The 12,068-nt window shown below is 43.0% G+C and overlaps 1 protein-coding gene across 1 annotated transcript in view; it reads left to right on the top strand.

Annotated features, from left to right (window-relative positions):
• The window catches only part of LOC144767649 (B-cell receptor CD22-like), a 242,245-nt gene extending 232,547 nt beyond the window's left edge, over positions 1-9,698 (top strand). The window contains exon 11 of the mRNA XM_078651048.1: positions 8,378-9,698. Coding sequence (XP_078507174.1) covers positions 8,378-8,488 — 111 coding nt within the window. The 3' untranslated portion in view covers positions 8,489-9,698. The remainder of the gene's footprint in view (positions 1-8,377) is intronic.
• The last annotated feature ends 2,370 nt before the right edge of the window (positions 9,699-12,068 follow it).

Raw genomic sequence — 12,068 nt, 5'->3', positions numbered from 1 at the left:
GATGTTCGACTCAGAGATCATTCCTTTTCTTACTAATCTCTTTAATCAAATACTCCTAGAAGGAATGGCCCCTCCATCATCTTGGGATAATGCCTCTATTACTCTCATTTTAAAATCGGGCAAGCCTAAGGAAGAGTGTGGGTCATATAGGCCAATTTCCATCCTGAACGTGGACTAAAAAATATTTACCACAGTTCTATCTTCAAGACTGGCCGACATTGCACCTTCTGTCCTTCATTCTGATCAAAAGGGGTTCCTGAAGGGTAGACAATTATATGAATTGGCTTATGATCTAATTGGCGCTATAGATATTGCAACATCCTATAATCTTCCACTGGCGGCCCTTACATTAGACGCAACCAAGGCTTTCGACAGGGTCAACTGGGTGTACCTGTCGGAGGCCTTGGCCTGGTTTGGCGTCTGAGACCGCTTCCGCAGGGTAATTAGCCTGTTGTACAGTAATCCCTCTGCTGCCCTACTTGTTAATGGCGATCTATCGTGCCCTTTCTCTATCACTAGGGGAACACGACAGGGGTGTCCGCTTTCCCCTTTGCTCTTTGACTTTTATATTGAGCCTTTTGCTCAATGTCTAAGGGAGGAGGTCTCTATTAAACCTTTTTTCTATCAGGGTTGGAAGAGGAAAGTGGCATTATATGCCGACGATGTGCTTATTTTAACATCAGAAGCCGCTACGGCTCTCCCTGCTATTGTGCAGCTGGCTCAAGCCTTCGGACAGGTATCTGGCTATGAAATAAATACAGCCAAAACTGAAATGCTTGTTTGGAATGATGTGAATGCTCCAACGTATCTCCAACCGGGCACTTCAATGAGATAACTTTTTAACATTATTAAGGAATTCTCCAACCTGGCTGCCATTGAAAAAAGTGTTACACCTTCACAGGAACTGTGCAACAACGTTGTCCACTTTTACCATGACAAGTTTGCAACCATGTACAGAAACCTCGAACGCCAACCCATACCTATGGACTTCCTCGACAGATATCCTACCACCGTACATGACACAAACCACACACTAGCCACCTAGAACATCCTCTCCACCCAGGACACCACATCAACCATGAAATTCATCCACTCGGGAGCTCCCATAGAACCATGCCCGCATCAGATTGTCAACCTTGGAAAAACAAAAGGATTGGCAAGGAACACACCGCCCTACTTAACACCTCTATCATCCCCCCCAATAATTTCAGAAACCTAGAAACATGCTGAAGTGAGACCACTGCTAATAAAACCCTCCACTGACCCCAGCAAACTCAAAAGGTACTGGCCAAGCACCTTGCTCCCTTTCCCAGTGGAGGTACTGGAAAAGTTCACCAACAATCAACTCATGACACACCTGGAGCAGAAACAGCTACTCAGCAACTCCCAATCTGACTTCTGCAGCAATCACAGCACCGAAACCGTCCTGATATGCACCACTGACAACATCTGAACACTCCTCAACCGAGGAGAAATAGCATCAATGATCCTCCTCGACTACTCTGCAGCCTTCAACACCGCATCCTACCACACACTGATCGAAAGACTCTACCACATCGGCATCCAAGGGGTTTCGCTCAGATGGATCACCTCCTTCCTCACTGGAAGAACCCATAGGATACATCTCCGAATCCTAGGAGATCACCTGTAGTGTGCCCTAGGGCTCATCCCTCAGCCCCATACTCTTCAATGCATATATGACCCGCTGGCCAACATCGTCAGATCAATCAGTCTCAACATAATTTCCTACGCAGGCGACACCCAGCTCATCCACTCATTCACTGATGACACCCACACCAACAGTATCAACTTCCACAGGTGCATGACAAACGTGGCCGACTAGATGGAGAGCAACTGGCTGCAGCTGAACACAGACAAGATAGAAGTACTGAACTTTGGCAACAGCAGCAACACATGAAACCATGATACAAGCCCTCAACACCAGCCGACTGGAGTACGCAACGCCCTTTACCTAGGAGTCATGGCACACCTCCTACATAGACTTCAGACCTTACAGAATTCTGCAGCTTGACTAATGCTTGGCCTTCCTCAATGAAACCACATCATACCTCACCTTGGGCAACTCCACTGTCTCCCCGTACAGAAGACATGCCAATTCAAGTTGCTGACCCATGCACACATGACTCTACACAACCTAGGTACTGCCTACATTAACCACTGCCTGAACTTCAACCAACCATTGAGAAGACCCCCTTCACCTCCCATTCACTTGCTTATACCCCCACTCCTTCTCCCATGTCAGAGCAAAGACCTCAAAGAGCCTCCTCATGCACAGCTGGCCCATCACCTCACTTCTGGAATTCCAAATGTCCCTCAAGACCTGGCTGTATGAATCAGACTCCAGGACCTGCAAGCACCTGGATACTCTATTGGGTGATTACCCATATTTTCATAAATCTTGATAGATTGATTAATTGATTGATTCACTGGATCACAATGAAAAGCCCAAAAATGTGATGTGAGTGTCAATCATACATATGAGAGATAAAGTATGATGTACTAGCTGAAGAAGGAATTATGCTGACATCTTAAGCTGTGTGAATGCCAATTGGTCTGTGTTAATACATATTCTAACTCATGCAAACAACATTTGTGCATGCCTGTGTTTGCTTTTATTAGCACTTCAGGCGATATGAAAACATATGTAGGGAAACTGCATTTGTTTGGAGCTGCTACAATGTATTTGTTGCCTTGATGAAGACCCAGGTTAACTCAGTCTGAGGGCTCTAAATGTCAAATTTTTTGGTTCCAGTTTGTTTGAACTGTATTAACCCAAATGTCTATATCATCCGGTCCTATGGGTTTGAACTACTGCACATATTATAAATATCACTAATATATATGTTGGTTTATGTTTGGCTCACATATTTACACTTACAGTGTGCCGTCATTTGAAGTACCTACTTGGTTTTGATTGTCGAATATATTTACTCTATGTTGGACTTGTGTTATGATACTTTGTTATTCAACATAAAATACTGAATACAGGCAACACTTTGAGGATTTTCATGATCATTCACTGATATGTGGGCACTTGTACCATTTGTAATCACATTTTGAATGATTCCTAGGGGAACACAGTGGCTTACATTCCTATTACCCACTGCTCTTAATGGGCGCAAGGCACAAGTGTTAAACAGTTTATTTATAAAGGTTTATATACCGCGAACATGACCCACGAGGGTATCAGAGACCTTTACAATAGACAGTTATTAAACATTAGATGATTGGGGTAATATGCATACATTCGTAATTCGCCATTCAATACAAAAGAGGTATACAGTGGTATATGGATAACATAGGCGGCTAGTAGTCATTAAAGAATTAAAGTCTTAGGATGTGAATTTGTTCAATAGAAGCATTTTTACTTCTTTTTTGAAGGAGGTAAAGGAGGAGATTCTGTGTACATCTGGAGGTAGGGCGTTCCAAATCTTAGGTGCGATCCTGAGAATGCCCTGCAACAATTTCTCTTTTTATGGAAGGATTGTGGTTTCAGTAGTAGTGAACTCGCACTTCGCGATTGTCTGCAACCTCCCGACCACTCTACCTTTTGTGCTATGTAACTGGGGGTGTTGCTATGTAGGGCTTTATGGGTCATGCAGGTGATCTTTTGTTGTATTCTTGCCTTGTAGGGTAGCCAGTTCAGAGTTTTCAAGGTCGGAGAAATGTGATTATTTCTTTTAGTTCCTGAGACTAGTCTGGCTGCAGCGTTAAGAGATGCCCTCAGCGGGGCCAGCTTGTATTTGGGAAGACCGCATAGAGTGGTGCTTCCAATGTCCAATCTTAGAATCACTAGGGCTTGTACTGCCATTTTTAAGTCGGTCTGTGGGAGGAAGGATTTAAGTTTCCTTAGGATACTCATTTGATGATTAGCTCCCTTAGTGGCATTATTGATTTGCGCCTGCATATTCAAGTGTTTGTCTAGGGTGACTCCCAAGGATTTCGCTGAGTCAATGATGTGGGGAGCTTAGTCAAATGAAGTTAGATGCTTCAGCCATAAGTCTATCTTGGGTGTGTGAAGGGGGATGGGAGATGAGAATCAATTCCATTTTGTTGGTGTTAAGCATGAGGTGGTTGCCAGTGAGCCAACTTTGAGTATTAAGTAGAATAGAGTTGAGGGAGATGAAGTCATCTGGATAGGAGATTTTTATATATTGTGTGTCATCCGCATACAGGTGATATGGAATGTTGGCAGAGTTTAATGCGTTTGACAGGGGTTCCATGAGTAGATTAAAAAGAATGTGTGAAAGTGGTGAGCCCTGTGGAATACCTATGGTGACCATGGAGGGTTAAGAAAGTGATTGCTTCATCTTAATTCTTTGGGTTCTGTTATTTAGGAAGGAGGTTACCCATTCTAACACTGGGTCAGTTAGGCCCATCCTTTGTTCCATTAGGGACAATAGGTTATTGTGCTTAACCTTGTCGAAGGCGGAGGATAAATCGAGAAGTATCAATAGACATGATTCGTTATGGTCTAACATTTTTGGTATGTCATCCATTATGTGATTAAATGCTGATTCAGTGCTGTGACCTTGATGGAAGCCAGATTGGTGTTTGTCTAGGAAGTTGTAATTCTCGATGTGGTTGCATAATTTAATTTGTATACACTTTTCCATCAGTTTTGCCAAAGTGGGGATGTTGGATATGGGGCGTTAGTTTTTGAGATCTGGGGAGAGGGAATTGGCTTTCTTTAGTATAGGTGTGACCTGCCCTACTTTAAGACAGGCAGGTATGGAACCTTGTCTCAGAGAAGAGTTTACAATCTTTGACCATAAGGGTAGAATAGAGGTTTTTATCATTTTGAATAGAGAAGGAGGTAAGAGATCAGAGAAGTGATTGGAGGGGTTAATCGCTAGAAGACTGGTATAGATTTCGTATTCAGGGATGGGCGAGAAGGTGTGCCAAGATGCATTGTTTTTTTGAATTTCAGTCGGAAAACTAAAATGGTCCTTGATCTGTGAGTAAAATGTAGACTCATGAGCAATAGTTTGTGGAAAGGCATTCTTAGATTGAATGTCGTATTCAATGGATTTTTTCTAAATTGGCAAGCTCATCGCAATTAGGGGTAGCCGCATCGCTTAGTTCCATCGCGCTAGGAGTGTTGAACGATTGTTGTTTGACAATTTCAAATAGTTTTTTGGGGACTGTTAATGGCTTGATTCAGCTGGATTTTGAAGAAGTCAGTTGCTTGGTTTTGCACTTATGCATTGTTCTAAATGACCCTATTGCTGTGGATCCTGATTCCATTAAATTACAGGAGATTGTGGCTCCTCTGGGGCTGATTTCTTATATTACTAGCCCCACGCATATCAAGGGTCATACCATTGACCAGATTTTCTCGACAAGGATGTTAGATGTTTCTATGCCGCGTCCTGTGCTCTGGACTGATCATTTTTTGATCGATTTTTGCATTCTGTCTTCCACCCTGAATGGTTCCAGAGTTCAGAAAGAGGTCAAATGGTCGGGGCGACCTTTCCATCAGGTCTCGGTGGAAATGCTGGCCGATGCTTTGCGTGCTCATCCATGTCGGCCAAAAAGTGGCTGTCTACTAGATTTGAGGAGCTGGCCCCGAGGAGACCAGCTAAATCTGGGGCCAGACTTTCCTCGGCCCCATGGTTTACTCCTTCTATGGGAAAAATGCGCCAAGAATGCAAGAAAGCAGAGAGAATGTGGTGGCGTAAATACGCCCCGGATGATAAATATAAATACCGGGAGGTAGTTAGGAGCTATCGGAAGCACGTTCTCGAGGGAAAAAAGGTTTTCTTGGAGCGCAGAATTGACGAGGCGGAAAATAGGAGCAAAGAGCTCTTTAGGATTGTAAAGGAGTTCACTTCTCCTTCTTCGAACTCCCCCTCTCATTCTCATTCTGAGGTCTGGATCAGTCAGCTAGGGGACTTTTTTATTAACAAAATCAAGTCCATTCAGGACTCTCTTTCTGACGCCGGCCTCGGTCCATTTTCCAGTCACCGGGCCACCGTCTGTTTGTCCATTGCGGATAGAAGTACAGTTCTTGTTAACTTCCCTTCCTTATCTGTAGCCTCTTCCCTCGACCTTCTTTCTCGGCTCCAGTCCGGCTTGCCACTGGATCCTTGCCCAGCGAAATGTCTAGAAAAATTAGCACCTGCAATCAACAGTATGCTTAATCCGCTGTTGAATTTGTCCTTGACTACGGGCGAAGTTCCGTCGGCCTGGAAGCATGCCCTGATCTTGCCACTACTCTGGATCCTTTAGTCCATGCTAACTACAGGCCCATCTCCCTTCTCCCTGCTCTGGCAAAGGTGATCGAGAAACATGTCCACCTCTCTATTTCCAACTATATAGAGAGCAATAACATTCTACATGATTCCCAATCGGGCTTCCGTGCTAATTATAGCACGGAGACAGCTTTGCTCGAGATCACCGATGCCATCAGGGAGACACTTGATCTGGGGGGGAAGGCAATTCTGGTTATGCTGGACTTGTCGGCGGCGTTTGACACCGTCCCCCATGCCGCTCTCCTTTCTAGACTCTGGGAGTTCGGCTTTCGTGGGACGGTGTGGAACTGGCTCAAGTCCTTTCTGGTCGGCCGTCGACAAGTGGTCTGGGCACCTCCGTTCTCCGCGGAAATGCTGCCGCTCGAGGTGGGGGTTCCTCAGGGGTCCGTCCTGAGCCCCACCCTCTTCAATATCTATATGGCCCCTCTTGCGGGGGTAGCGGAGTCCTACGGTGCCCGGATCATATCCTATGCTGATGACACCCAGCTCCTTTTTACATCTAAAAAGGGAGAGGCTTTTGATGGTGGTTTGATCGGGGAGTGCCTGGGTGCGGTCTTCGACTGGTTTCGGCGGCACGGGCTGAAATGCAACTCCGACAAGTCGGAGTTGCTTTTCTATGGCTGTCCGCCGGACCCTAACTGGAAGACCTGGTGGCCCCAGGACATGTCTCCGCCTGCTGAGGCCTCTGTGAAAGTTAAAAACCTCGGGGTGCAATGTGATGACAGCCTTTCTTTCAGACCTCAAATCATCGGTCTATCGGGGAAATGCTTCGGCATTTTGAAAATGCTTCGGAAGTTTCTCCCCTTGCTGTCCTTGCATCATAAAAAAATCATCGTGCAGTCTCTGATTGGCTCGCGATTAGATTATGCGAATGCCCTGTATATCGGGCTGCCTAAATATCTGCTGGCCCGATTGCAGATTGTGCAGAATTCGGCTGCAAGAGCCATTTTTGGTCTCCCACGCAGGGCGAAAGCCTCTGAACTCCTTAGGAGATTGCATTGGTTGCCCATTGCCAAAAGAATTACCTTTAAGGTGCTGACCTTGGCATTCAAGGCCCTCCATTCTATTGGCCCTAAGTATATGGAGAAGCGCCTGGCCTTTTATGTCCCTAGGAGGTCGCTTCGGTCGGCTTTGCTGGCCAAAGCTGTCGTCCCTCCGATTAAATTAGCCCGGATCGGAGGGCGTGCCTTTCGATACCTGGTCCCGCGTTGCTGGAAAGAGCTTCCTGTCTCCTTAAGAAAGTCAAACAACCTTTTTACTTTCAGAAAGGAGCTGAAGACCTGGCTCTTTTCGGTATAATTTTTCTGTCGGGACATCGGGGTTGTTGCGTTGTGTTTCTTAGCTGCATGTCTCTTTGCCAAAGCGCCAGGACGCCCCTCGGGGCAGCCGTGCGCTATAGAAGAGACTTTTTAACATAACATAACATAAGTGTCAGAGGCATTTTATTCTCTCATTAAGAATTCGAAAAGCATAATTTTAAGTAGCCAGAGTGGCTGAGAATCAAAGGCAAGGTTAACATTAACAAACAAGTCAAGGTTTTTTAACTTTGTGGCTGAAGAAGATAGCAGACCCAGCCTAGACTGCGAAAAGTTGTATGTTAAAACTGATCTCATCTATATCGATATTCGAGATACAATTTCACAATCATACGAAATGACAAATTGAATGTTATTCTCTATATACAATCTCATAAAGAAGTATCAGTTTGGAAACATCATAAAATATACATAAATTATACAAAATAGTAGGCAGAGTATATTCTAGCAACTCTAAAAGGTACTGATATATATATAGGTGTCTCTCCCCACTGAACCAACCAGCACAACGATTAATTTTTCCCAATCTTCTTCATTTATCAAGTATCAATGTAACTCAATGAAACCCTTAAAGATCCTATCTTATGGTGAAATATTTCAAGTGTTAATAAACTTACTGATTCTAGGCTTAGTAGTGTTGTGTGTGTGAAAAGTATAAAACATGTCAATAAAATATAAAACCGGCATCAAATGCAACCCATATAAAATAATGTAACCAGATCATGAACTGGAGAAAGACACACTGTTTCTAATTCTGTGTTTTTCTACCTGTTTTTTTGTCGCAAGGTCTCAGAGGAGCTCAATTACGCCACAATCCATCACTTTGAGAGTCCAGAAACCTCTCCAAAAGAACCTACTGGAGAGGAGATGGTGGAATATGCAACAGTGAGACGCTAGCCCCTCCCGTCGATGAATATATTGGCGATCTGTTGTGGGAGTATCACTCTGCCACGGGTGACATGGACTGCATTTCTGCGGGTGAACTGAGGGAGACTCTACACAAAATAAAATATAAAATAAATGTAAATCACAGCAACATCACAAGAGAAAGGAGGACCTAAATACGAATTCTTGGCTTTTTGCAGTTTTTCACAATGCGCACTAAAATATTCTGATATGCAAGTCAAGGAAACCAAGGGGCAGCTTTATTGAAAAAGAAAGCGCAGTAGCCAAAGTAGCTGCTTTGTGTGGCGCTTGATGGAGGGAGCATTGCTCAGCCATGCCTATTAGGAAATGGCGCTGCTGCTCTGATGCACAAATGGGCTGCCTAGCGCCACGCAGGGGTTTCCAGTACAAAATGATATTTGTAGACTAACTCTACACACATTTGGTGTGTGCTGTACAGTGCAGCAAACATGTAATGTAAGAAAAGATAGGACCAATAATAACATTTGATGTTGTTAGCGCCTGTGTCGAGGTGCTGTTATCTTTTGATGCAAACCCCTGACTACCAATTTCAGTAGATACGAATGTACATCAAGAACCATAGTTGGTAGTGTGGGAACACACATGTACCAGCCATGAAATTATACTTTGAGCAAAAGTAGCGCATTGAGCGGTTTCCATTAAAAGAGCAATATTTTTTGAGCTGGCAAGTGAATACTTTAACCACACTATGTGAGGCTTCGCAATCAATTTGTGTGATTCTGCGGCAGTGCAAAGTATTGATAAATAGCCCCAAAATGTTTCTATGCATTCCTCTCTAATTTTTTACTCGTTTGTGTAAAATGGGCCCAGTAATACACCTGGTGCATGCCCAAATGTTAGTTGCACTCACTTTTTACATTGGGGTCCAAATTAACCCATAAGACAATTAAGGTTTTAATCACACAAGCGTGACCTAATGCCAAGTTGCTATTCTGTATTTTATCATAATACTATTTAATTTTCGAATCAATTTTTTTTTACAATGTATATATCTTTGTATTGGTTCGTTATCATAATGAAAATACTTGTTTACTTTTCTCTCATGTGCATATTTAGCAAGCTACTTATATTCTATGGAGCTGAACATTTTCACAAAGAAAACAAGCATTGGTAAACCCAATTGTGACTGCCTGGAGCTAGGAATATTTAGTTGGGATTGAGAATAAACCTTTTGCTTCCAGGAGCTGTTCTGGTATTTATTCTGCTAAAGTATAATGCTCTCTGCTTACTTACTATTGCTTAGAACATGAGAGAAAAAAAAAATCAATTGCAATGTTAGTGTTCCCTTTGTTAACTGGCGCCATAGAGAATAACATCAGCACCCCTAATAGTAGAACTGTTTTTAATATTTCATAAATAGCCCTGCTTTTATATAAATTTACTTGAAGGATCCCTTCAGGATGTTTTTGCCAGTCATACAATGCATATAACACCAGAAAACAGAGGGTCTGCCAAATCTATTATATGGCTTCACTGTCAAACTGAGTTACCAAAATCACGGAGCGTATAAATCGCATGGAGACAGCGTGTTATAATGAAGAGTGAACACTGTGTATAGAAAGACCCGACACCATTCGAAAGAATCACAGATGGTTAACAAATCCAAACTCTGTAGCAAGGGGTTACCATCAAATTGACTCAATGATCAGTCCTATCATCTGGCCAAACCCAGGTGTAAATCCGGCTGGTCCCCTGATCATTGGGACATCAAGCACCACACCATTTGTTGCTGGTAAAGGATTTCGACCACCACTACAAATGAACCGTCAGTAATGGCTGATCTATGATGGTCAAGTGAAAGATAGTGCAACACAAATTCTAAAGTGACATTAAAATAGGATGGAGTGTTCTCCTATAGAAAACTTTATTCTGCGGACGAACCCCACCTCCTAATTAATAAACAAGAACAGTGCAAAAGAGACAGTCAACAAATATCTGTCTTGTAACGGGCCAACATGTTTCTGCCTACCGGGTAAAAAATCCCATGGCATTCGTCAGGGCCTTTGTTCTTTTATTAGTTGCACTTAAATAGTAGTGAAAAACAAAGCAAACACCACCTTCACCAAGTGAATAGGCTTAGAAAAAGGTTGAATACGGTACGACCTGTAACAACCTGGAAACATTACACCTCCATGGGAAATACGACTTCTGAAGATGAAAAATATATACAACATGTAACATTATCATACCGAACATTTTTGTGTTATCTACCTACACACTGTGTTTACACTCAAATCACTTTGAAATTAAAAGATAAAGTATTGAAGCTCACCCTTCATGGTAGGGGAATAGACCTCACCTCACCTGGACCTTGCTCAGGTATTACGAGGCCCCGCACTACATAGATATAAGAAGTAAAACAGAAAACAAACACTGTAAGGCGTAAATATACAACCTTTAAAAGTGCCCCAAAAAGAATCTTCCTGTGTATCCCATCAACTTATATCTAAAAACCAACATATGTGGAAAACCCAGCACTCAAACTGCATGGGCCCAATCTCAAAGTGACCCAGAGATATCACTCAGCACATGCACACATGGATAGAATGAATGTTCTACATAGGACTAGTAATGAACAGCAGAATCCAACCATCGCATTCATTACCTTTGTATTGACTCCGCTTAACTCTATCAGACCATTCGTCTGTTTTAGTACAAGGGGACTCACCTATCCGTCGGTACCTCAAGCACTCATCTGAGTCTTGGGGGAGGTATCGAGCAGCTGATGATCTGTTCTTACATAGTATCATGGAAGGTAGTTTGTATGGTATCCCTCCACCCTAAGTTGTTCAAATCGCGACAGACCATAAAGTAATTTTGGTTCATTGTTACTTTTCTTCAATACATTGATGCATAATAACCTCAAACATCTGCTTATCTGCTCTATTTGTTGTAAAATATAGAGTGCACTCTTTTACGCTCGAAATCTCGCGTGAGCTGCCACTCGAAACTACAGGATGACATCAACAGCACCATTTTGGTAGTTTCTCTATATATAATGATTGCCAGATACGAAATATCAACGGGCGCCTTCCCTGGTTGTGACCCCGATCTTGTGCAAAAGGAAACAGCCATCTACACAATCTACTTGATTGCGTGTGAAGTAGCACTAACATAGGGCGCCCCGTTATGGAGTCGCGAGCGCTTTCCCATTTCTGCTCGCACTCTCGCGTGATTACTCGACGAATTAAACAATTACATCATACCGGCCAACATTGTAGTTTGTTTGTGTCGATAATCACAGAAGAGGCTATCAAGCACATGCCCTAATGCCCGTTTTTAGTCTTAAAACAGAACAAATAGTATGCAATTCAGGGTTTTATAAGGGAACAGATCTAGGCACTGTACTCTTGATTGATTTTATAAAAGCATAATTCCTGTTGTAAATAAATGGCAAAATAACGCGACTGCTGACTGTAAGGGCAAGCAAAGCTAACGTTTGCGGTACAAGAAACTGCTCACGGTATGGCGCTTCTAAATACACACAATCCTCGTTATAAAGTATTCGTTGGTGTAATAAAACTGAACCAGAGACTAATGTGTAGTGATA

The sequence above is a fragment of the Lissotriton helveticus genome, chromosome 7, assembly GCF_964261635.1.
Source record: "Lissotriton helveticus chromosome 7, aLisHel1.1, whole genome shotgun sequence".
NCBI lineage: Eukaryota > Metazoa > Chordata > Amphibia > Caudata > Salamandridae > Lissotriton > Lissotriton helveticus.
This window is presented reverse-complemented; position numbering and strand designations above follow the sequence as displayed.